Source organism: Delphinapterus leucas, chromosome 7, assembly GCF_059928025.1.
Source record: "Delphinapterus leucas isolate spDelLeu-1000000601 "Yukka" chromosome 7, BTC_Dleu_Yukka2, whole genome shotgun sequence".
NCBI classification, from domain to species: Eukaryota; Metazoa; Chordata; class Mammalia; order Artiodactyla; family Monodontidae; genus Delphinapterus; species Delphinapterus leucas.
The window spans coordinates 77,492,382-77,520,315 of NC_143135.1; the positions used below are offsets into that span (position 1 = coordinate 77,492,382).

Below are 27,934 nucleotides of genomic sequence, written 5' to 3' on the forward strand. Positions count from 1 at the left end.
ATGGCGGCTGGGGAGCTAGGGCCTTTGGGCGGCTACTACTTCAGATTCCTGCCTCAGAAAACCTTCAAGTCTCTGAGCACGCCGGAGACCACCAGCCGGCTCCGCCAGTGGTGAGAGGCCGAGGGGCAGGAAGAGAAGAGCCCCTCGGTCTTCGCGCCTGCGGAGACGCGGGTCGGACGGCGAGGCGGCCCCTTCCTGAGTGAAACCGGGAGGCAGCAGTAACAGGGGCGAGGGGCGGACTTCGTGCGTGGGACGGGCTGAATGTGCTCCCCCCAGAGGATGCTACCCCAAGTTGACTGTCTTTCTCTTCTCTGCCCCAGGTCCATGCTGGGTAGAATCAAGGCGCAGGCGTTCGGGTTTGACCAGACGTTTCAGGTTTATCGGAAGGATGATTTCGTTATGGTTGGTATGGGGGTTGGAGAGTCCCTTGGACCACTGCTGATTTTACATTTTTTCCCACTTCGGCATAAATTCTTGTGAAGACGCCATTACTTAGTGACGTCGTCTTCTTGGAGTTTGAGAATAATAAAAAGGTTCAAATGATCAGTTTTAAGAGGAACTTTTATATTTCGTATCACCATAGATTAGCTCATCTTCAGTATCCTGCCATATAGAACTTTTCTATTTTGAAAAGTCAATCTCTCGCTAGAAAATTGGGTCTCTCTTTTAGTAGGTACACCTAATATTATCCAGCTTTATCACCAGCTTTATTTACTAGGGTTAGCTTCAAAGTACTTCTGGTTGTTTCTCGAAATCAAGTCTACCCTGTGAGTACAGGCTCTATTAGCAGTTCCAATGAAGAATTCCAGAAAAAGTCTTAAGGAGTGGCAGTTATTGGAATAAGTCTTTAGCTGGTAGAGGTAGCTGCTTTGAAAAGGGAAAAACTCATTTGAAGGTGCAAATTCTGGTGTGTTTGTTAAATTTCATTCACGTTATTTAAAATCCTGAAGTTTTTTAATCCTCAATTAAATGGAAAATACTGTTATGGTTTGTGATATTATTTTTGCCATTCATGCCCTTCAGGCATTGACTGTAGCATAGTTGGCATAGTTTATTTACTCATTCACAAACACTTCCTGAGAGCTACCATGTGCTAGGAATTCTGTCAAGTGGTGGGGTTGCTAGAAGGAACAAGACAGACAGGAGCCTGGCTTTCAAGGATCTTACAGACCCGTGGCAAGACTGCCAACAAATAAAAAAATCAGATCATCTCATACAGAATGATAGTGCAGTGAAGAAAATATTAGCCTAGTTAAGAAACCAAAATATTTACTGTGAGGGAAATTAGTTTCCCAGGGCTACTGTAGCAAAGTACCACAAATTGGGTGGCTTAAAACAACAGAAATGTATTGTCTTACAGTTTTGGAGGCTAGAAGTCCAAAATCAGGGTGTCAGCAGGGTTATGCTCTCTCTGAAACCTATAGGGACAAATCCTTCCTTACCTCTTCCTAGCTTCTCATGGTTGCCAGCAGTCCTTGGCACTCCTTGGCTTGCAGCTGCAGAACTTGAATCTCTACCTCTGTCAAAGTCACGTAGCTCTCTCTCATCATGTGTCCATGACTGTGTCTCTTCTCTTTTTATAACAACACCAGTCATTTCGAATTAAGAGCCCACCCTACTCCAGTATAACCTCATTTTAACTAATTTTACCTGCAACAACCCTGTTTCCAACTAAGGTCACTTTCTGAGGTTCCAAGAAGGACATGAATTTTGGGTAGAGGATTAAGGGTGGAATACTCTTCAACCCTGAACAGAGGGTAAATTGGTTAAATGTCTATTTCCCTTTACCTAAGTTAGTGTTATAATGTTAATATAATATGCCACTAATGATGGCATTAGTGACATTTGTCAAATATTCATGGTAAGATTTGTATAGTTTTTAGTATTTTTCATTTATGCCAGTACTGGCTCTCAAATTAATACTTTTTTAAAAGGAGATGATCAGGATTTTAATTTGCTGAATTTTAGAGTGCTGTACAATTTTTAATATAAGCCATTTACTCAATAAATATTTGTTGGATACTTACTGTATCCCTGCTGGGAGGTATTAAAAAGATGAAGAGACCTGATCCCAGCTTGTAAGTGATGTGTACAGTTTTGGAAGCTAGAAATGTAAAGAACTCTCTACAAGAGAAAATAATTTCTATACTGGAGGATATATAAGGTGCCCTAGGCACAAGGAAAACAAAAGATCACTCAATTGGAGGGTCATTGGTGTCAGAAAAATTTCATAGAGAAGGGTGTAGAATTAATTTGGGTTTTAATAGACACAAAGTTCTTCAACAAAATCAAAATTCATCCGTAAAGCACAACAAATTTCCATAATAGCAGGCAATTTTTTTCAAACTAATTTTCAATATCTTCATGTTTATTTATCCTAATTTTTTCCTGTGAGGTAGACAGTATTATTCCCATATTTCAATTTAAAGAACTGTATTCATACAATCATTATTTTTACTCATGTAACTAATTTGGAGGAAATAAAGCACTGTGGCTAAGAGCATAGCCCAGAAGGAGATTTACCTTGAAGCTAATGAATCTTCAGGGCCCCTCACTAGCTAAAGCTCCTCACTTAGAGAATCCCCTTCCAAGGAACTCAGAGATACTCCAGCAGTATGTTCACATGTTTTTGGGGTTTTTCAAAAGTAGATGTTTTGTATTCTTAGAGTCCCTAAAATCATTTATGCTTAGAGCCCTACAAAACCTGGATCCCCCGCTCATTTGGCCTCAAGTTAGCTGTCTCTGTTCAAATTCCAACTCTTGCCACTTGCTGGCTCTATGACATTGGGCAAGTTACTTAACCTTCTTCAGCCTCTGTTTACTTTTCTGCAAAATGATCACAGTGCTTGTCTTTTTGAAAATGAAAATACTGAATATCTGATGGGATTATTATGAAGATTCAATGAATCATATAAAATATTTAGCAAAATGCCTGGCTCATGATAAGTGCTGTTATTGTTATTAACATTTGTATACTACTTTACAAAGTGTTTTCCCAAAGCAGTAGTGACTCCTGTGTGCCAGATTTAGCTTTCAGCACTTTTTATCCATTTATCACTAATCTTTACAACAATCTGGTAAATTTGGTGTTTTGACCCCCGTTTTACAGCTGAGGAAACTGAAGCTCAGAATGGTTAAATAATTTGTGCAAGCTTGCCCAGCAAATGGCAAAACCCAGGCCTTTGACTCCAACTTCCATGTCATTTCTACTACAAAAACTATAACTGAACAAAGGGTACTGCTTAAACTAGGATTCCAGATTATGAATTTTCCCTTTCAACTTAAAAACGAATTATATTCCAAAAGTTTACTTGTGAGGTAGTAAGTGGATGGAAGGAAGGAAGGAAATATTCATCCAGCAAATATTTCTTTAGTTCCTAAGTCTGTACAGATGAACAATACACAGTTAAAGAGAAGGAAACAGACCAAAAATTGCATTGCAGAATGAGAAGTGATATAAAACATAACATGCACAAGGTACTGTAGTGGCACAAAAGAGAAAGTGGTCATTTTTGACTGAGGTGGTTAAAGGAGGGTTTCCAAAAGACAGGGCACTTGAGCTAGGGCCTGAAAGATGAGTAGGAGTTTGTCAGGTAGACAAAGTGGGATTATCTTAGACAGATGGGTGGGACGATATTGTATAAGACTTTATGTGCCATACAAAGGAATTTAGACTTTATCTAGCTGCTCAGGAGTTGCTGAAAGGGTTTCAGCAAGACAGTAATATTTAAAGTACTGAGATCACCTGGCAGAAGTATGGAAGGTAGATTGTTAGGACTGAGTCTGGAAGCAGTGAGAACAAATTGGAAACTGTTATCCTCCCGACAGTATATGGTGATACCCTGAATTAAGACAGGGGCACCGGGATAGCCTGGAGAGACGTTTATGAGAAACATAGTACTCAAGGACTGATAAGATAATTGAGAGTTAGGCAAAGGGCAACATGTAGGATGACCAACTTTTTGATTTGGTTGATTAGAGTGGCCAATTTAAATGCACAGAAAGTGGAAAAGAGTATATAATGAAAATGAATTCAGTTTCAGGCATGCTAAATTTGAGGTGCGTACAAGTGGAAATATCCTAGATAGTTCAATATATTATCTCACTTTGAGCCTCAAGAGAAAGCTCTGGGCTTAGTATATAGTGTTGGCATCCTCACCATGGACTAGGGATAATGACAGGAATCTTCCATATGTCCTACAAGGGACCTCCTTAATTTACAGAGTTTTCTGAAGATCCACACAACACATTATATCTCATGACCAGACTCTGCTTACATCTCAGGACCACATACCACAGAGACTGCTAGGAACTGCAAATGTTTAGCTGAGCACATTGCTGTCCCAAATAAAATTGGGATTCCTTAAGGAAGAAGGAGAGATTTGATATTGGATCAGAAATCAGCAGTCTGCCAGATAGATGATAAAGTCAAACATCTACTTATATTTCATATTTGTGACATATAATAAACATACATTTAAACTGTGTTATATAAAATATTAGTTTAGAAATATGTTTCTACTCACGTTTTATGAAACAAGTTTATGCAAATCTTCACATGCATTTGACATCAGTATCTTTGTTATCACTGGAACTAATTTGTGAATCAAATATTTTTCCAAAGGATATCAGCTTTCCTAAAGCTATCTGAGATTCAGAGAATCCCTTCTAATGTCTCACTGGAAATTCTATAACGCAAAATACCATTTGTACACATTAGGGCAGGGTTTTTTGTTTTCTTTAAAAAAATTCATTCTTCAGGTATATAATTGTGATTTCAATAACAACTGTTGCTTTGAGGGGCCTTTATGAAGACTTATTTCCATTGGCTCCAGGCCAATTCACTGCAGGCCACTTAACCTACTTCCTTTCATTATGACATTTAAAATGTAATTGTAAGTGGATACCCCCCCAGGGATAATTACTAAACCTGAATTAAATTCCCCCTTTTGCTGATTCTTCAGAAGACCTCTAAAAAGCATTCAGAACCAGTATTAATTGGGGTTAATTCCAGCATATGTGTATCTTTTCAAGATGTGTATTATATAAATTAAAATAATTGCACAAACACTCTTTATTTGACTTTTTAAAGTCATAAGGCAACTTCCCTTTTTTCTGAAGAATAATTTGGGGGAAGACTTTTTGTAATTGGGCATATATGATACCTGTAAATTGTTTACCTTTAACCTCCACCATTAGAATGTGGAGACATGAGAACAGAGACTTTGTCTTGCTTGGCATAATGTAGACATTCACAAATATTTGTTGAATGTACTAATTTTCACCCACATACCTGGTCCTCTCCACTTTTGCCTCTCATTAAACATTCATTCTGCCTTATTATTCATGCAAAAATTCTAAGAGCCATCTTTGATTCCTCCTTCTCCCTTTGTCCCTTCTTCTAAATATTCATTGAATCCATCCACTTCTCTCCCTCCCACTTGCTATCATTTTGACATGATAGCATTCTCATGGGAACATCAGACCTTTCTGGATTACAGTAGTACCATCCCTCCTAATCAGCCTCTTTACAGCCCCTCAATTAATCTCTACACTGCAGCAGGAATGAGCTTTTAAAAATATGACTCTAATCACATCTTTCCTCTGTTTACATCTCTTCAGGGTCTTCCAACTGCCCTTAAGCTCAAAATACTGATCAATCTAGATCAATATTAGATTAAGATAAAAAATTTTGACTTGACCTACAAGGTCCTATTTAATTCCCCAACCTCATCAGACCATCAGCCCATCAACTCTGGTCACACTGAACCTCATTACTTGTCTTCAGTGGGAAGTCCCCCCTTCCATTCTCCCCTTACAGACTTGACATTTTCTTCATCTTGAAAAATAGTCTTGCCAGTGTCATGCTGGAACCAGCTCAGGACAGCCTAACTGCTAAATTTTCAGGAAGCTTTGCTGGTTGTTAAGCTTTTGGCAACTTGAAATCCACCCTGGAAATCAGCAAGTGCTACAAATCAGGGCTTTTGGCAGGGAGGAAGGGGTATTTAAGAATTTGTTAAGAATTTACCAGTATACCTTTTGCCCAGCTGACTCCTACTCACCTTTTAGATCTAAACCTAAATGTTCTTTCTGCATTAACCTTTCTTCCCAAAACCAGTAGAGTAGATCTACCTATTACGTACTTGCATTATAGCACCCTGCATTTCTTCATAACACTCATAGCGTGTTACTTAATATCTTCCCTTTTAGTCTGTAAACTCTATGAGAGCAGGGACTGCGTCCATTTGATTTTTGGAATTGTGATGTCAAGTGTACTTTCAATTGAGTGATGGGAGCAAGAGCCAGATACAGAAGAATAACTGGTAGACAGAGAAGTGAAACAAGATAGACTCCTCTTTCAAAAAGCTATTTAGGAAAAGAGAGTGACAGCTTAAAGGGAGTGTCAGAATAAGAGAAATATTTACTGCAGCAATCTAAACAACAAAGAACAAAGAGTCAACAATCTTTATCAAATCCAACCCTCTCAACCCCTCTCTTCCCACAAGCCTACACAGCCACCACTTCTTAGGTGACTTGTTAATGTTTGGTATATATACTTCCATACTTTTGTTTATGTTCATATAAATAGAGGTTTTATTTTGTTTTTTCAAACATATTACTTTTAAACTACTCTTTTTACTCAAAATACTTACGGCTTTCCTTCAAATTCAATACAGTAAACGTTTATGGAGTAACTGCTAAATGCCAGGCCCTGGGGATATAGCAGTGAATAAGAAAAAAAGGATATGGAGCTTACATTCTATTCTAATACTTTCTTTTCAATAACTACATACCATCTAGCATAGATATACTGTGTTCAACCACTTTTATTTTATTATTATTCAGCCATTTTATTCAGTCATTCTACTGATGGGCACTGAAGTTTCCAGGTTTTGACACCACAAACAATACTATTAAAAAAATTCCTTGCACATAAATCTTATCTATTGGTGGTTTCATTTTTATATGACACATACATAAAAGAGGAATTTCTTGGCTCATAAGCTATACATGTTTTTAAAGTTCAAAATAGTATCCAATACTTCCCCAAAGGTGGTAAAAATTCACACTTCCACCAGCAGTATGTAAGAGTGCGTATCTTCTGGTACTCTGACCAAAACTCTTTTTATTTTTTTTATCTTTGGCCACACTGTGCAGCATGTGGGATCTTAGTTCCCCAACCGGGGATCAAACCCGTGTCCCCTGCAGTGGAAGCACAGAGTCTTAACCACTTGACCACCAGGGAAGTCTGTTACTAGTCTTTTAAAATCTTGCCAATATAATGAGTAAAAATGATATCTTCTGGTTTTTATTTTCATTTCTCTCACTGCTCTTGAAGTTGAGCATCTTTTCATAAGCTTATTGGCTATTTGTAATTTTTACATGACTTTTTGTAGCCTTTGGCTATGTTTAAATCAGACTGTCAGTTTTTCTTATAAATATTGGGCTTTTTTTAAGCCATTGATGTCATCCTCCCCCACCTTTTTTTTTTTTTTTTTTAATTTGGCTGCGTTGGGTCTTCATTGCTGCATGGGCTTTCTCTAGTTGTGGCAAGCAGGAGCTACTCTTTGTTGTGGCGCGCTGGCTTCTCATTGCAGTGGTTTCTCTTGTTGCAAAGCATGGGCTCTAGGCACTCAGGCTTCAGTAGTTGTGGCTCGCGGGCTCTAGAGCGCAGGCTCAGTAGTTGTGGCGCACGGGCTGAGTTGCTTCACTGCATGTGGGATCTTCCCGGACCAGGGTTTGAACCCGTGACCCCTGCATTGGCAGGTGGATTCTTAACCACTGCGCCACCAGGGAAGCCCCCTCCCCCACCTTTTAAATCATATTTGTTGCAAATATTTCCTCCCAGTCTATTGTTTTTTTTTTTCTTTACTACTCATCATGGACATCATTATGTCTTCTGACTGCCCAGCACTTCTTGAACATACATGTGATTTGGAGTGATTTCCACCTTTCATTTTTTAGGAAGTCCGAAGTGGAATCCAAAACACTTGCCTGTTTTTAGATATAATTGACATGATATTATATTAGTTTCAGGTATACAACATAATGATTTGATATTAGTATGTACTGCGAAATGATTACCACAGTAAGTCTAGTTATCATCTGTCACCATACAGAGTTACAAAATTTCTTGTGATGAGAACTTTTAAATTTTATTCTCTTAGCAATTTTCAAATATGCAGTACAGGGCTTCCCTGGTGGCGCAGTGGTTGAGAGTCTGCCTGCCGATGCAGGGGACACGGGTTCGTGCCCCGGTCCGGGAAGATCCCATATGCCACAGAGTGGCTGGGCCCGTGAGCCATGGCCGCTGAGCCTGCGCATCCGGAGCCTGTGCTCCACAATGGGAGAGGCCACAACAGTGAGAGGCCCACATACCACAAAAAAATATATATATATTTATATATATATATATATGCAGTACAGTATTATTATAGTCACCATGCTGTCCATTACATACCTATAACTTATTTATTTTGTAACTGGAAGTTTGTACCTCTTCAACCCCTTCACCCGTTTCATTCACCTCCCAGCCCTTCTCTCTGGCAACAACAAGTGTGCTTTCTGTATCTATTTGTTTGGTTTGGTTCTGTTTTTTTAGATTCTACATATAAGTGAAACGATGGAGTATTTGTCTTTCTCTGTCTGACATTCCATTTAACATAATACCCTCAAGGTCCATCTATGTTGTTGCAAATGGCAAGTTTTCATTCCTTTTTATGACTGAGTAGTATTCCTGTGTGTGTGTGTGTGTGTGTGTGTGTGTGTGTGTACACCACAACTTCTTTATCCATTCATTCACCTATGGACATTTAGGTCATTTAGGTTGTTTCCATATCTTGGCTATTGTAAATAATGCTGCAATGAAATAGGGATGCATATAGCTTTTTTGATGTGGACCATTTTTAAAGTCTTTATTGAATTTGTTACCATATTGCTTCTGTTTTATGTTTTGGTTTTTTGGCCCTGAGGCATGTGGTATCTTAGTTCCCCGACCAGGGATCGAACCCACACCCCCTGCATTGGAAGGTGAAGTCTTAACCACTAGACCGCCAGGGAAGTCCCTGTAGCTTTTTGAATTAGAGTTTTGTATTCTTTGGATAAATACTCAGAATTGGAGTTGCTGGATAATATGGTAGTTCTATTTTTTTATTTTTTGAGGAACCTCCATACTGTTTTCCGTAGTAGCTGCACAAATTCACATTCCCACCAACAGTGCATGAGGGTTCCCTTTTCTTCACATCCTTGCTAACACTTGTTATTTCTTGTCTTTTTGTTGATAGCTATTCTAACAGTTGTGAAGTGATACCTCATTGTGGTTTTGATTTGCATTTCCCTGATGATTAATGTTGAGCATCTTTTCATGTGCCTGTTGACCATCTGTCTGTCTTCTTTGGAAAAATGTCTATTCAGATTCTCTGCCCATTTTTTAAACAGATTTTTAGGAGTTTTGTTGTTGTTGTTATTGAGCTGTATGAGTTCCTTATGTACTTTGGATATTAACCCCTTATCAGATATATAATTTGCAAATATTTTCCCTGTTCAGTAGGTTGCCTTTTCATTTTGTTGATGGTTTTCTTCACTGTGTAATACTTGCCCCTTTTGCACTCAGAGCACAAACCTGGGATCTAGGGCTACCAACCAGATTTATCAGTGCAAAACCAGTTTTTGAAAAGTGAGCAACTTAAGGAAAGAGGTACACACAGAATCCTGAATTTTTATGGCAAAGGTGGTGGCAAAGGCATCCAGCTTTCAGTTAGGACAGTCCTGGAACAGCAGTAGCCTTGGTGAGGAAAGGATCATGGTACCTCTTTTTAGTGCTTGATGGGACTATAGCAAGGATGACTGTTTCCTCATCAGGGCAGTTCTACATATGATTTTGTGTTATTCTGAGGGCCCAACACTTAACCCACTTAACCTGATTCTCTACATCTCCTGATAATTAGGCAGTAGACTGCCTAAGATACTTTTAATAAGTTTCTCTTCAGATCTTTACAGCCAGAGTCAACTGCTGGTGCCTGGAAATAAAACTCTTGGCTACTTTTCTTTCTTTTGCCATACAGAAAGTTTTCATTTTTTGAGAAGTGAAATTTATCACTTTTCTATGTGCCCCTTGGATAGAATTAAATTGACAATTACATTTAGATTTAGATTTACTTGGGGAGAGTAGAAGCAGTGATTACTTACTTAAGTGGTGCTGGGAAAACTGGACAGCTACATGTAAAAGAATGAAATTAGAATACTCCCTAACACCATACACAAAAATAAACTCAAAATGCATTACAGACCTAGATGTAAGACTGGACACTATAAAACTCTTAGAGGAAAATATAGGAAGAACACACTTTGACATAAATCACAGCAAGATCTTTTTTGATCCACCTCCTATAGTAATGGAAATAAAAACAAAAATAAACAAATGGGACCTAATGAAACTTAAAAGCTTTTGCACAGTAAAGGACACCATAAACAAGATGAAAAGACAACCCTCAGAATGGGAGAAAGTATTTGCAAATGAATCAACAGACAAAGGATTAATCTCCAAAATATAGAAACAGCTCATGCAGCTCAATATTAAAAAAACAAACAACCCAATCCAAAAATGGGCAGAAGACCTAAATAGACATTTCTCCAAAGAAGATATACAGATGACCAAGAAGCACATGAAAAGCTGCTCAACATCATTAATTATTAGAGAAATGCAACTCAAAACTACAATGAGGTCTCACCTCACACCAGTTAGAATGGGCATCATCAGAAAATCTACAAACAACAAATGCTGGAGAGGGTGTGGAGAAAAGGAACCCTCTTGCACTGTTGGTGGGAATGTAAATTGATACAGCCACTATGGAGAACAGTATGAGGGTTCCTTAAAAATCTAAAAATAGAATTACCATATGACCCAGCAATCCCACTACTGGGCATATACCCAGAGAAAACCATAATTCAAAAAGATACATGCACCCCAATGTTCATTGCAGCACTATTTACAATAGCCAGGTCATGGAAGCAACCTAAATGCCCATCGACAGACGAATGGATAAAGAAGATATGGTACATATATACAATGGAATATTACTCAGCCATAAAAAGGAACGAAATTGGGTCATTTGTAGAGATGTGGATGCATCTAGAGACTGTCATACAGAGTGAAGTAAGTCAGAAAGAGAAAAACAAATATCATGTATTAACGCATGTATGTGGAACCTTGAAAATGGTACAGATGAACTGGTTTGCAGGGCAGAAATAGAGACACAGATGTAGAGAACAAACGTATGGACACCAAGGGGGGAAAACAGTGGGGGTTTGGGGTGGTGGTGTGATGAATTGGGAGAATTGGACTGACATGTATACACTGATGTGTATAAAATGGATGACTTATAAGAACCTGCTGTGTAAAAATATTTAAAAAATTTTAAAAAGTGAAATCTATCACTTTTCTATGTGCCCCTTGAATAGAATTAAATTGAAAATTACATTTAGATTTAGTTGGGGAGAGTGGAAGCAGTGATTACTTACATCAGCTAATTGGGAGAACAAGGTTGAAAGAAAACAAAATTTTCAAACATTATATAACCTCTTACTTTTCACTATATATCATTACTTTCTATTTATTAAATTAGTCCCAAAGGTATCTACTTGGACATAATAGTATTGTTCATACTGTTCCAACTTGAAGGTAACAGAACTTCATTTCGTTATGAAACATTTATTCCTTAAGACATTTTAGCAATTTAAAATTATCCTTCCCCAATTTAAATTAAATGAGATTTTACTATAGTTATTTAAGAAGTTAATTCTTGTTACTGTTTATAATAATATATCTAACTTGTTCCCCTCAAATTTGTATTTTAGGCTTTCTTTAAAGATCCAAATGTTATTCCCAATTTGAAGTTACTTTCAGATTCTTCTGGACAGTGGATTACATTAGGTAAACAAAATTTATTTTCATCTCTTCAGATTACTATTTTACTATTATAACAAAATTTTACCTCAGGAATTTTCATTATTAAAATATAAATTGTGAACAATGACTCATTTGCTTGACAACATCAAAGTCAAATATTATCAACTGTGCCAGGCCTGCCCTGCATCTTTCTCCTGGTAGTGCACTGCTGCTATCCTGGCTTAACACTTAAGAGCAACTTTTCACTCTTTACATTTGTTTGGAAAGTATTTATTGTGCACCTTTCATGGACTCTGACAGATGCAGGGAACATAAAGGTGAATAAGAGAAAACGTGTACTCAAGGAACTCACTGATATATTTTAAAATATGTGCAATAGTGTATCAAAGGTGCTAACATAGCAATGGGAGCAAAAGGAGGGGAGTGGTCAATTCTACCCAGTGCGAAAGGGTCAGGTAAGATTCCACGGATGTGCGGATGCGTGGGCAAAATCTCAGTTGGGTCAGGGGAATGAATTTCTGGCAGCCACCATGGAACAGTCTTTAAAAATAATATATTAAATCATGGAGGAGAGAGTCTTAAATTCTCAAAAGGAGAACTTCATATAGATAATATTTTCATAGTACGTTGAAACACAGCTAGAAATCTTTAAAGAAAATTACCCAAACATTTAAACACTTAATAACACTCAAATCTCTTAAATAACTCTCAGGTCAAGGAATAAATTAGAGAGTTAACAGAAGACTATTTTGAAAACAGAAACGTGAACACTGTATTTGAAAATTTAGGTTGAGCCCTCTTAACAGAATAAATTATCATTCCAATTAGAAGAAGAATCTGGTTGGTAATGTGAATATGTGCTCAAGAAAAGTTGATTTTAAATTGGATGGGGTTGTTTTGGTAAATTCTTACAACGTATTTTCATGGAACTCTAGTGGCCTTACACAAAAATAACTTTTCATAAAGTATTAGTCAAGCACAAGTTTACAAACAGTTCATGATGTTGGACTTAGTAGGTCAAATTTTATTGATTTTGGCTAAAGACCACTGCAAAATTTATAGAACAAAAAGTTAGTACAGTGTGATCTTCAGACTACTTACAAAGTTAAACTGAGTACCTAAGCAAATATATTTACCATTTCCAAACCTTCAAAAGGAAATAATCAGAGTCACGTATCATAGTGTTTACAAACCATGTTTACAGTAACTTCAGTAAACTCGTTTACAAAAGATAACGTTCATTGAAATAGGCATTCTGCCTTCCCCCATTTTGGTACATACTTCACAAAACAGCACTGACTTTTTTCTAATTTTTGTAAAAGGCACTGCAAAAAGAAAGGTTCTAAAATTCCACATGTACTTGACAGAACCAATTAGAAGTACTCTGAAAAATAGAAGAAGAGGTAGCACTCCATTTCAGAAACAGAAGTTTCTAGTGGATTGCTTGTACTCTTCCATTAACTTGTTTTTAATCTCCTCCTATTTGCTTTTCTTCTTCTTTTTCTCATATATCGGCCATCTTCTCTCTAATTTTACTCTGGGGGCCTTTATAAGCATAAGAAATAGCTTTTGTTTAATGAGAGAAAAGACATTTTTCAAGCAAGTGAACCAGGTTTAAAGAGAATGATGATGGAATCTCCTTCACTACTGGCTACACTGCCTACGTTGCCAATTGTTGGTGCTGACTTATCCTCTCAGCCAGCTGCCACGGCCCCCTTCTTTTAGACATACTTTGCCCTTCTTTGGCTGACGTGTAATGGGTGCTTCCTATGTGCTCAGCTAAGGGCATTATGCACATTTACCTCCTTTAATTCTCAAAACAACTCTGAGAGAGGTATTATTGTATATTCCTATTTCAAAAATGAGGGGTCAGAGGCATGAGCTAAGTAACTTGTGCAGTTTTGCATAGCTGGCCAGGTGGAGTTGAGATTCAAATCCAGGCTGTAGAACTCTTCTTGCCTCTCTCACTTCCACATTAACGGGGTTTCCAGAAAAGCACCGACTTGGACACTAAATAAAAAGGAGCTATCCAGTGCATTGTAATGCTAGTATTGAGGGGGAAAAAACAATACATTCTTAACTTTCTGTGTGATCTTAGTGATGCATTGTAAAACTTATAAATGCTGGAGACATAATTTAACCAAATTTCTACATAACAGAGAGTGTGTGCTATGCACTAGATTGTGTCCCCTCCCAAATTCTTATATTGAAGCCTTAACTCCTGATGTGAAAGTATTTGGAGATGAGGTCTTTGGGAGATTTCAGGTTTAGATAAGGTCTTGAGAGGCCCTCATGATGGTATTAGTGTTCTTATAAGAGTCTGTCACATGTGGACACAGCTAGAAGGCAGCTGTTTGCAAGCCAGGAAGAGAGTCCTCACCAGGAACTAAATCAGCTGACATCTTGATTTTAGACTTCCCACCCTATAGAACTGTGGAAAAATATAAAAGTTTAAACTTTAAAAAAGTTTAAACTACCCAGTCTACAGTATTTTGTGATAGCAGCCCAAGCAGACTAATACAGATTTTGGTACCAAGTGGAGTGCTTCTGTAAAAATACCTAAAAATGTGGAAGTAGCATTGAAATTGTGTAATGGTTATAGTCTGTAAAAGTCTTGAGGTGCATGCTAGAATATGGATGTTAAGGTTGATTTTGGTGAGGTCTCAGATGGAAATGAGGAACATGGCATTCGAAACTGGAAGGAAAGCAGTCCTTGTTATAAAATGGCAGAGAACTTGGCTGAACTGTGTTCTAGTGCTTTTGTGGAAAATAGAACTTGTAAGTGATAAAATTAGTATTTGCTGAGGAGATTTCTAAGCAAAGTATTGATGGAGTGGCTTGTTTCCTCCTGAATGGTTATAGTAAAATATGGAAGGAGAGAGATGAATTGAAGAAGGAATTGTTAAGCGGAACGGAGCCCAAGTTGAAGATTTGGAAAATTCTCAGCATATCCATATTGCAGAAAATGAGAAAGCTTGTTCTGAAGAGAACACTAAGTGTGTCCTTGAGCAACCATTTGATAAAGAGATCATGGGTGCAACTCATTGGCTTAATCAGCCATTTCAGCAGAAGCCAGAAATAGAGATGGGATTGTACCAGCAAAGACACTGCCAGCTTGAACTAAAGGGGACAGAAAAAAATGAGACAAAATGAAGGCTATCAGACTTTTTAGATCCTACAGGGCCAGACCATGGAGCCACTCAACTGTAAGCATGTGCTATTCTTCAAGAAAAGAGAAGGACTGAGAAGGCAATTTAGAGATCGTCAGGGTCACCCCCTCAGTTTCAACAACACACTTTCTTGGAGGAAGAACCGCCCCAGTAGGTATGGAAAGCAGAACATTGAACCAAAGAGGATTATTCTTGAGGCTTGAAGTCGAATGGAATTTGCCTTGCCAAGTTCTAGGCTTGCTTGGGACCATCACCCCTATCTTCTTTCCTATTTCTCCCTTTTGGAATGTAAACGTCTATCCTATGCCTATCTCACCACTGTATTTTGGAAGCATGTAACTTGTCTTGTTTTGCAGGTTCTTAGCTGGAGAGGAATTTTGCCTCAGGATGAATTGTACCTCAACTCTCACCCATATCTGATTTAGATGATATTTAGATGAGACTTTGGACTTTAGACTTTAGGGTTGATGCTGGAATGAGTTAAGACTTTTGGGGCTGTTGGGATGGAATCAATGTATTTTTCATGTGAGAAGGACATGAATTTGGGGGTCCAGGAGCAGAAGGCTGTGGACTGGATTGTGTCCCTTCAAAATTCATATGTTGAGGTCCTCCTAACCCCACCCATGACCTCATCTAACCCTAATTACTTCCCCAAAGACTTCATCTCAAAATACCATCACTTTGGGGGTTAGGGCTTTAACATATGAATTTTGGAGGGACACAATTTAGTCCACAGCAAGTTCTGTTTCTATGTTTCAGATTAAGTGGTTTAAATTCAATTACCTTCTCTCACCATCCACACCCTCCTGCCACTCCCCAAATCAGACCTAGGGTAGATTTATTAAAATGGCATGTTGCCCAATGTCAGTCCCTCATCCTATGGCCACCAACCCATCTTTGAAAATTGTCTGGCTTTATACGGCTCTTCTTTGGTCTTCCAATATTACTCAGACCTACTCTGTCATTTTCTAGTGTCTTCTTTTTACTTTAATCTTCCGAAGGATTTTGCTTCTAGAACAAAAGGAGCTTTTCTTAGCAGCATATCTTTTGCAATAACTGAGGCATGCACAGTTCTTGGCTCCAGGCATTCTTCTTGCCTCCACACTAGCCCAGCTCAGGATCAGAATGAGAGCAACAGGTCCTAGCAAGACTCTGGGTGGACAGCCAGAGGGAGGAAGTGCAAATAATCACCAACATTACTATTCTCAAGCTCAAATTGCTTCTCAGGTCAGAGATCCAGCAAATATATTGGGGAGAGGACACACCATATCTAAGTCTGCAATTGTTGTAGAACTTTGAACAAGGAGAACTCCACCCCTTTATATCTGAGTGAGTGCGTGTGCGTATCTAGGTGCATAAAGGAGAGAAACCGATTGAGTGACTCACTGAGGCAATAATAAAAGTATTCACCTTAATTTTTATGTCTTTTTGCAATTTAATAGAACCTCTAGTAACAGAAAATCCATTCCTGAAAGACACATTCAGTAAATAAATAGGGGGTGGGGGGTGTTGGTGTGGAAATGGGAAGAACTAGAGCTACAAGAGAAAAATAGAACACCATGATTTCAAATTTCTCTAACACTTGTAATAACTTGATTAGGGCCTGGTTTGAAATTTACCTTGATTTGGAAAACCTTTTTTTTGTAATAAACACTATAAGTGAGATCACAAGGGAGAAATTTTTAAATGGAGAGAAACATTTTCAAAATACCCTCAGTGACTTTAGAAACATCCTTACTTATGTTAATTAAAATTTTTGTAATATGAATTATAAAGCATTAAGCATAATACAAATCCAAAATCATATGAAGTAATTTCTATGTTTTATAGGCAATTCTGATATATACATTAAAACTGATCTAAGAACCTCCTACTACACAATAAATATTTCATTTTCAAGTATTTTCTAATTTACATATCCTTCATCTAGGCCTGAAATGGTGAAATTTTGTTATAAACTTTTAATAATTAATAAAAATAAACAACCTGCAAAATAAGAATTTAATAAAATCCCTAAACTAATGTGTCTTTTAAATATATCAAAACATATGTTGTATTTGATTACTTCTTAGAATCTCTGCAGAGTGATATTTGTTTTGGCAATAATTAAGAGTACTAAATTAATTTTTATATCTCTTTATTCAGGAACTGAAGTGAAAAAAATTGAAGCTATAAACGTTCCTTGCACACAGCTTTCAATGTCATTTTTTAATCCGTTATATGATGAAGATATTGTACGAGAGAATGGACATATTGTTAAATGTTTAGATTCTTTTTGTGATCCCTTCCTTATTTCTGATGAATTACAAAAAGTAAGTACAGAATTAAAAATTTTCACAATAGAATTTCATTTCAGGAAATGCTTAATGTCAAAAACTTTTGCCTGCCTAAAACCCATAAAATACCTCTTATCAATGAATAATGATCAGTAATAATCATTACCCGGGTAGGTTTCTTCTTGGATGGCACTTTTCTTATCAACTTGATTATGTGTGTATTTCATTAGTTCTCAGTGGGCTTCTACTGACATCTAATGGGTAGAGGCCAGGGATGCTGCTAAGCATCATGCAATGCACAGGGCAGTCCCTACAACAAAGTTGTCTGGCCCAAAATGTCAGTAGTGCTAAGGTCAAGAAACTCTGGCCTATTTAATTGATGATTATTTTTCTTCAATATTTTCTCTTAACATATCAAATGAATATTTAAAAACATCCCTGGAGGGAAATAATCTTTTAATCTCATTGCTGAGATCAAAAAGGCATTTGATTAAGTTAACTTTTGTTTTAATGAGAGGCATACTGAACTTGGCATCAGAAGACATGGATTATTTTCCTAATTCCTGATTTATTATTTACAAGATAATAATAACGTTAGGCAAGTCATTCAATATCTTGAGCCTCAAGATCTTATCTGTACAATATGGAAATTAAAATGCCCATTCTACCTTCTTCCTAAAATTGTTGAGAAAGCATTTTATGAAATGCTGTTAAAATGAAATATTATTATTATTATTTTAGTTGATGAGAAAGAGTATTTACAAAGCGGTCAAAAATTAGGGCTATCAAATAGATGTAGGTTCAAATCTAGGCTCTGTCACTTTAATAACTGTCATACTTAACCTCTCTAAGCTTCAGTTTCTTCATATATGAAATAGGAATAATGTAAGAATTATGTGACATAATGCATTTAAAGTGCTTTACAGAATACTCAGCACTTAGTAAGATTTCAATAGTATGAACTACTACTAATTACTATTATTATTATACATTAAGAGAGAAGGAAGATGTACAAGTCTAATGTATTACAAATGCAGATAGAAATGAAATAGGGAGGCTACTGATATATCGCTCTGGACACAGGAATCTTGTCTGTAGGAGACGAGGGAGCATCCAGCCAGTCCATACATTGATCTTCACTAGGACAGTACCTAAAAGGACTCAGTTCTACGCCTTCACTTCTACAGAGAGAGCCTCAGCAATGACGTTCGTTTGGGTTTTTTTGCGTTACGCGGGCCTCTCACTGTTGTGGCTTCTCCCATTGCGGAGCACAGGCTCCGAACGCGCAGGCTCAGCGGCCATGGCTCACGGGCCCAGCCGCTCCGCGGAATGTGGGATCTTCCTGGACCAGGGCACGAACCCGTGTCCACTGTATCGGCAGGCGGACTCTCAACCACTGCGCTACCAGGGAAGCCCAGCAATGAAATTTAAAAGGAGGATTTGTGGGACTTCCCTGGCTGTCCAGTGGTTGAGACTCCGTGCTTCCAATGCAGGGGGCAGGACTTCGATTCCTGGTTGGGGAACTAGGATGCGGCGCGGCCAAAAAATAAAAATAAAAGGAGGGTTTGCTCTTCACCAGAATACCCTGCAAAACTGCCTCCTGCTTATTTATTGCCATGAGTAGCACCTCTATTCAGGAAGGGCTGGGGCTCGGTGTTCTCTGCTGATTGCCTGTATGTTTTACTCTTGTGTTCTTTGCCGCTCTGTGGCAACAGAGCGGGCTTTAACTTGGTTGCTTTCCGGCTGAAAAAATATAAATAACTTTTAGCTTTAGCCTGAACTAGAAAGGGCCCTCCCATTGTGTAGCAACACAGATTCTGTTGGCACACTGTGTAATTAAGTTCTGATAATAGCCTCCTTCCTGACCACCGCTCAGAAGTTGGACTCATTAACCATTGCCTATCTCCTCTCTGAGGGCTACACAACTAAACAGATCTGTATGTGAATAGAGAGGGAGATCAGACATAAAATGTTATTGTTTTAACATTCACTCCAAAAATGTTTTTAATTATAATTTTTTAATTGCACAGCCTAATCAATTCAATATATGAGTCCTTGTGTAGGGAATGTGTAAACTATTCATCCCTAAGGGCTTTTGTCACCCTTGTATTAAGCCAAATCTTTAGGTGGCTGCAAACTTGGGTTTTAATATCACATTATTTCCTTATAGAGAGAGAGGGAGGGAGGGAGAGGAGATGTTACAGGTCTTATATGTGGCACACAGAGAGCAATAAACTGTGGACCACTTCCTCTTACCTTGTACTACATATGACTTCAGCTTTCATCAAGTCATTATAAGTAAACTACATATAGACAACACCATAGAGTTTATTGCTTTTTAATACCTCTTATATAATGACCTCATAATGATTTTCATTTGAGATTGAGGTAAATAAAATGTTAAGTTTAATCAATTTTCCTAATAAACAGTGTACTTCTTACTGCTAGACAGCGATTGTTATATGACTCATATATCCTTCCTTTACCTATGTGATAGCATTAAGTGTTATGCACAATTTTTATAGCTTTTTTCCATCTAGAGTTTCTTATGTGTATTTATGTTTGTGTTAAGTGTATGGTAGTGTTAAATGTCATGCACAATTTTTAAAGCTTTTCTCCATGTAGAGTTCCTTATGTGTTTTTATTTTCTCTTCCCACTTTATATCTTGGTTACATTCTTTTGTCTTTTATTATTTTTATCTTATTGTATCCATATTTTATTATTAGCTATTTCACATTCTTTTTTCAAGTAAATGGGCTATAAGCAATTCAATAAAAGGAATATATTTTGTAGTATACATTCATCACCTGTTCATGTCCACTACAGTCAACAAATTAAGCAATTGTCTGTAATGCCCAATGGTGTAAGAAAATCCCCCACATCGGACCTAGTCAAACTATTTTCTGAAAGAGGTAGCAAGGTGTCAAGAGAGCAAGAATCCATGTAGCTTGGTGATGTGTAAGGTGATATTATTAGAGGAGAACAGAAGAAGAGGTGATTATGAGGCTCCAGCTACTGGAATAGTTCAAAATGGTGTAACTGTGGGCATAAGGAAAATAGTAATCCAAACACTATGAAAGGGCTTAGAAAATGACCATTTGTGTTTAACCTCTTGATGGAAGCAAAGACTATGGCCCTTATGGGATGGAGAAGTTTCTCCATTTATTTATACTCCCATTGTTTCCAAATGAGATTCACAGTGACCCAACTCTAAAATTTCAGTAGCACTGAAACAATTACTAAAGATATAAACTAGAACAAAGAAAGCAGAAGAGAAGGCTTATGTTTAGATTTATTCCTTTCACTGTCTGTACCTGATAAAATGATAGAATGGAGGGACAATAAGCACAGGTCTCGCAGATCATTTTCTCCATTGCTTCAGGATTGGTTCTGAAAATAGGTCTAAAATTACTTTTAAACATATAAACTGGAACTTTTGAAAACATAAATATTAGAACCTCAAATTATGTTACATTGAGATGAATTTTATCATCTTACATAGGTTTTGCTAGTGGAAGACTCAGAAAAATATGAAGTATTCAGCCAACCAGATAGACAAGAGTTCCTGTTTTGTCTTTTCAAACATCTTTGCCTTGGTGGAGCCCTTTGTCAATATGAAGATGTGCTTAATCCATATCTGGAAACAACAAAGCTTATCTATAAGGATCTAGTGAGGTAATGTTGCTTGATTACAATATGTAAATCTCTGGTTAATAGAGCAAATTATTTATTTAACTCTGGTAGGATTACCCAGCAACTATTTGTGGATCTATTAACAACCAAAGTGAGTAAAAATAGCACCACCCTGAGCCCCTCGTCAGAGCCTCCTTATTCTCTTCCAGGCTACAAAATTTCTGGATTTCCCTGACCCTATTTTAGTCCTCAGTCCTCTCAGCTGCCTCTTGTCCTTGTTTTCTCATCCAGACCTGTCACCCACTCCGTCCCTTACTAGCAACTGCCTTCTTCCAGGTCTCCCTTTTATCCCTAGGCCTTCTTTTAAATCTCAAGGGGACATGAGCTCCCTCAGGGTGTTTGAACTTGCTTGACTAATACTGATGAATATAATAGTAAAAAAAATTTTTACCTTTGTTCTAAAGAGGTAGAAGAATTTTCACCTAAGTGTTAATCTTTTCAAAATTAATCCTAAATTTGTTTTAGGTATTCCACTAGGGCTTTTTTTTTTTTTTTTTTGAAGACCAAGTGAGGATAAAGACTTTACAAATCTTTTATTTATGCTTTTATTTTAACTGGAGTGAACATTCTTTAGTTGGGTTTTTCAATGATGAAGATATTGGATCATCTTTATAGGCAAAGGGGATAGGAACAAGTAAAAGCAAAGGTTCCCAGAGCTTAGTTACACAACTTTACTTTTTAAAAAATATTTATTTATTTATTTTATTCTTGGCTGCGTTGAGTCTTCGTTGCTGCGTGCAGGCTTTCTCTAGTTGCGGCAACTGGGGGCTACTCTTTGTTGCAGTGCACGGGCTTCGCATTGCGGTGGCTTCTCGTTGCGGAGCACGGGCTCTAGGTGCGCAGGCTTCAGTAGTTGCGGTACGCAGGCTCAGTAGTCGTGGCTCGCGGGCTCTAGAGCGCAGGCTCAGTAGTTGTGGCGCATGGGCTTAGTTGCTCCATGGCATGTGGGATCTTCCTGGACCAGGGCTTGAACCCGTGTCCCCTGCATTGGCAGGCAAATTCTTAACCGCTGTGCCATCAGGGAAGCCCCACAATTTTACTTTAATAGGAAAACAACAGAATTAGATTCTCATCAAACTCTTTTTTTTTTTTTTTTTTTTTTTGCGGTATGCGGGCCTCTCACTGTTGTGGCCTCTCCCGTTGCGGAGCACAGGCTCCGGACGCGCAGGCTCAGCGACTATGGCTCACGGGCCCAGCTGCTCTGTGGCATGTGGGATCCTCCCAGACCGGGGCATGAACCCATGTCCCCTGCATCGGAAGGCGGACCCTCAACCACTGCACCACCAGGGAAGCCCCTCTCATCAAACTCTTGATTGTTACTTTACTTATCCTCAACACCTCAATTCTCATCTCCATTACATGTGTCATACAGCTATACAACAAACTGCATGATTCAGTTATTCTACTGAGTTTATTTTTGATACAGTTTTAAAAACAGAAAAATATTTCTATAATCTGTCTTTGATATTTATGAAAAAGTTATTGTGTCAATACATAAAGATTGTTGGAAGAGAAATTATAGAAACAGAATTTCAGAAATAACATGCACATACCTACATCAAACATATTCTGTTCTTATCATTTGCAGCTCATGAAAACTTACGAGACTGCTTCTAGCACTCCTGCTAGATACTCCTCGATGTACCCTAAACACACACACACACACACACACCACACACACACACCACACACACACACACACACCACACACACACAAACACACACCACAGCCACCACAGTGTGTTGTACCTCATCAACCACATGAACCTGTGGAATTCCTCACTACCATGTGCTGTAGAGGAAGAGATTCTATTAGAGATATTTGAAATAGAAATAACTTTAGAACCTAAACATTGAAGAAACTGCTATTTTTTCCAACATTCCCTTCCCTGAATTCTCACTTGTGATACTCTTCTATACTTTTTGGGTGCTAAGATAAAGTATGACTCAAAGAGTAATGACCACTCATAAATGAGTATCCAAAATTCATGACATCTTACAGAAAGGATAAGAATTGTGTCCATGGAATCACTTAATCAGGCAACCAGCAAGTGTTAACATTGGGCACTGAACTCGACCAAGCACTAAAAAGTGCAAGAGGAGGCATCAGGCAGTCTCTGACCTTAAGGAAATTACAAGTTAACATAGTAAATAATAGTAAAGTAATTGTTTAAAATATTTTATAAGTAAACTTTTTTTATATAATCAAATGTTCAGTTATTATAGGCAAATATTTACAGCTCTTTATACTGTAATAAAAACCCTGGAAGTTCAAAAGAAAAAATTGTCAGTGTGGGTGTGAGCAATCAGGGACGTCTTGATGGAGTCAAGTCCACAAGGGCCAGCAAAGAGGGGGGCAGTCTGTTCCCAATTCAGGGACGATGCATCACAAGTCTGTCATTCTAGGGGAGACTGGGAAGGAGACCAGCCCAGTTACAGCATTACTTTTCTCTGAGACCCATTAAATATTTCTCTCGATGATCCAAGTTAAGCATGCTTATGAATTTCCTTGCTGAATGAGGAGAGGATGTGAAATTGTCTTCCCAAAGCAACTTCAGTAGAAAATTATGATTAGAATAAATATTTGCTTGAGATGGCTTAGGTACCAACACAAAGCAACTGAATGTGTTAAATGACCTCAAAATCCCTTAGGAGCTGTGTTGGTTTGCTTATCATATGCACTACATGGGGCTTTTCTAATATTAGTCGTGCTGATTTGGGTCAGATGCTGTGTCAGTTGGTTAAGGTAAAGATACAGGTTGGTTCAACATAGCATTTATCAAGGGGTGTATAAGTAGAGGAAGCACAAGTGGAACTTGAAGTATCATCAGTAATTTCTCAGAATTCTGAGCCATGTATCTAATCAAGTCATTTGTACAAGCTAACTTAACCAAGACGGATGTTTTTTCCTGTTCCTTTACTTGAGTTTTAGGTGTTTTTACATGCTTTAGAAAAACGTTTGCTATCTTTCTAATTAAACATTCAGCAGCTACCTTACATTATCCAATCTGCACTTGCAGATAAACATTGTCCCTGATTCATTCTAGCAAAGAAGTCCATCCCTTATGTTTGTAGATATTGAGGGCACATTACAGAGCCTGATTTTAGGGGTCTCTGGCTCAAACAAAAAGGTAAAAACATTCTTAAGATATTTTCTCTCTCATCCATTATTACAAGTCCTATAAAAGACATCTTTTAAATGTTTTGGAAAATGCCTTATTTTCAAGGATTATGGTCCCTTTAAATTGCATAGGCAATACTTCAGAACCATTTTCTTGGAAAGCAAATGATCAATTGTTTCATTGCATCTCAAAAATAATTCTATAGTTACTAATGGTGCCTGTGTCTTTCCTACTTTAGACATTAAACACATGCTCTTGCCAAAGTTTTAGGAGACGTTCTCCAAAATACATATCTGCCCCAGATTTTATGATTTGAACTGAGAGTCTTAGATTATGACCTTCAGATACTAATTGAACGGTGGGGTCCTTGTGTCTTAAAATGAGCAGAGTTAGTTAGAATGGTCTGTACACCATAACGTTTAGAGTCAATATGGGACTGATGCTCAGAAATTAGCACAAATGATATTGATAAGAAACCAATCATTACACTATTTCTAAACCATTAATACAATCATACTTTTTAAAAGCACTACATGGAAATTATGTTCCAGCATCCTTAAAAACTATGGTTACCTGAAGAGTGAATTAGTGACTGCCAAAAATCTGATATAATGCAATTATTAGTAGAACACCCTAGGGCACAAATGAATATCACTTCACATTTCCTTTTCTTTTTTCTTATGAGATATAGGACAGGTGATAATATACTTTGCTTGACCTATAAAAAACCAGACGAATTGTCTTAGAGATATTTTAAAGTAACAGTAATACAAGATCAGCGGTAATAAAATGGAATAATATGATTTATTTCCATTAGGAACCAACTCCTAATAATGTACAAATGTAGTTTCTTTTTAAAAATAATACACCTATGGTATGTGTTTGTATGTGTTAAGTGATTACTATGTGAAATATCAAATACTAAATTTCCTCTAAGTTTATTTGATAAGCACAAACTTTTACAGGGGCTCTTTTTTTTTTTAACTGAGGAGTAATTTACATACAGTAAACTGAACAAATCGTAGTGTACATAAGTTCAGTGAATTTTTATATATGTTCACACCCATATAACCACCTCCAGATCAGTATTTAAAATTAGATATAACCATAGATATGTTCTGTATTTTGATCTGGGTGGTCATACAGGTGTATGCAAACGTTTTATATGTAGCGGTGATAGTCTTCTCTCAGATAAGCATGAAATTTTAAATGTAGTCTCCAACTTTCCAGCAGTGTATCTTACACATTAGAGAAATAAAAGAAAATGACCTCAACTTATGTTATAGAAATATATGGAAATCAATTTGATTGCATGATTCCTGGGTTTAAATTTGAATGAAATGTTTTAAAGATGAAAACTGCCTAAGAATCTTGAACCCTAAATCCTGAAATGGCTTGCATCTGGTCATCTCTAACAGGTGCAAAAGCTCAAACACACATGCATGCACACCCTCCCACAGAGTCCCCCTTCTTCCTCCTCCTCTCTCTTTCTCCCCATTTCTTTACATATGTAGTGAAGAGAAAGAAGTACTTTTACCTGATAAAGTGAAGAAGAGGGATATCTTCCTTTACATTTAACCTACACATGTAACACATGGACAATACCTTTGATGTATATGAATTTAGAGTAGGTATAAGATAAACAGGTGAGGTGTAGGGAAAGAAAACTGGACTGTATATCACCTAAATTCTATTCCCAGACATACCACTTTTAGTTGGAATGTCTAAAATGTATCATTTAACTGCTCTATTTCTATTGTCTGTAAAATTGGCAAAATAATGCCTACCTCACTGAGTTGTGTGATCTTTACATGAGGTAAAGTATATAAAGGTATTTTGCAAATTGTAAAGCATTATAAATATGTGCATATATTTATATATGAATTAATGTATAAATATATATCTGTAGCTTATTTCCTCAACCCTCAGTTTGCTTCCTCACTATATATTGCTACAGATTATCTTTTGTAGGGAGAGTAACTGAAAGAGAGCTATGAGAGAAAGTGATTTTAATAGAATATAATTTAGTAATAAATAATTTAATAAATAGTTTTCATATACATTACTCCGCCTAATTCTCATATAATCCTAAAGGGAACCATATCCTACCCAGTCTGCATATGAGAAAGTTGAGGTTCAGAAAGGTTAATCTTGCCTAAAGTGAAATAACAAATCAGTGGCAGAACTGTCATTTATGTTCAGCCTGTTTAATTCTTCAAGTTTAGTATGTTTTTATCTACCCCTTACGGCTGTTTACACTTCAGTCTGACTTTAACCAATTCTTGTTTTTCCAGTAATTGTCTCTGGCCTAGGAGTCTTTTCATCATCTGAGTCTCAAACTGACCTCAAACCCTCTAACTGTAAAATTCAATTTTTTGCAATTTCAATTCAGTTAATGTTGCCCTATCCTTTGATGAAACCACAGATGCCATTCTTTTCAAACTACTTAATTGGATATTCTGTATTTCCATGTTATATATGGATAAGAACACCTGAATACTAAAAGGGATCAACATCTCAAACGTATTATGCCAGTGCTTGTTATATTTTAAAATGTTCCCTTTTCCTCCCTATTTTAGTGTTCGAAAGAATCCTCAAACCAAGAAAATACAAATTACCTCTTCTGTCTTTAAAGTTACAGCATATGTAAGTGTTGAGGGGAAATGTGCAACCAACCAATCTAATTATTTGTTATTAAGAGGATTGTAATAACTGGAGATAGCAACTAGGACGATGTTATGCCTCAGAGAGGAATAGCTAACAGAACATATACCTGTATATACAGAACATAGTTAACATAAACTAAATAGTTTTCTGTTAAAATTAAAAGTTGATAAGGTATGCTTTTATTTGGAGAAAGTATGAACATTTTTCCCCGGCTTCTTTTCTGTTACCCATGTCTAATAATAGTTCTTTCTTATTTTAGAGCTAAATCTGTGGCTCAGATGAGGTAGAACACAGTTCTTTAGCCTGTCAAACGATAATTTGGGGGCAAATAAGTAAGAATGACATAAATGTCTTTATATCACAGAATCTGATACTTGAATTTTAGTATCACATGAACGATTGTTAATACATATGAAGCAGTTTCTAAGTATCTGTATTCAATCATTTAACAATTATTTTTTGAATACCTACTGTGTATCAGCTACTGTGCGGGACTAGAGCCCAGTGATAAACAAAAGAAACATAGTCCCAGCCCGCATAGTATGTATAGACCATGTTTTGAAAAAAGCAAAGATAGAGGAAAAATGCAAAATAAATTTTTGCAATATTAGGACTTTTTTCAAAGATAGAATTTACTTTGGACTATAAATTCCTTAAGGTCAAGAATTATGCATGTTTGCATAGTACATATGTATTGTTAGCATAGTAAGTAGACTGTGCTGCCCACAAATATTTTAAAATAGTAGTTAACTGCAACTTATTGTCAAAGATTTGATATATGTTTCATGACATTTTACCACAAAATATATAATAGCTAAGTATGTTGATTATTATTTAAATGTAGTTGTATACTAAATAATTTAGGTTTATCTTTTTCAGGATTCTGTTGGTATGTGCTACCCTTCAACAAAGAGTCACGAACAAACATTTTCTTACTTTATTGTGGATCCTATCATGCGTCATGTTCATGTTTTATACCACTGTTATGGCGTGGGGGAAATGTCTTAATGTTTTTTTCAGATTATCTATATTTAGATAATTTTTTATTACCTATTTACCAGTTTTTAATTTTAATACTGATTTATGGATAAACATTT

The 27,934-nt window shown here is 37.1% G+C and overlaps 1 protein-coding gene across 2 annotated transcripts; it reads left to right on the forward strand.

Moving 5' to 3' along the window:
- CFAP300 (cilia and flagella associated protein 300) lies at positions 1–27,934 on the forward strand. Of its 2 annotated transcripts, XM_022562068.3 has the most exons (7): positions 1–110; positions 321–402; positions 11,857–11,932; positions 17,224–17,390; positions 20,858–21,030; positions 26,750–26,816; positions 27,717–27,934. In XM_022562068.3, exons 1-7 carry the CDS (start codon positions 1–3, stop codon positions 27,843–27,845), a joined length of 804 nt encoding a protein of 267 aa, XP_022417776.1. In that variant the 3' UTR covers positions 27,846–27,934. The 2 variants fall into 2 exon arrangements, with proteins under 2 accessions (XP_022417776.1, XP_089771580.1); XM_089915454.1 differs by lacking the exon at positions 27,717–27,934 and having other exon boundaries at positions 20,858–21,025; positions 26,750–27,512.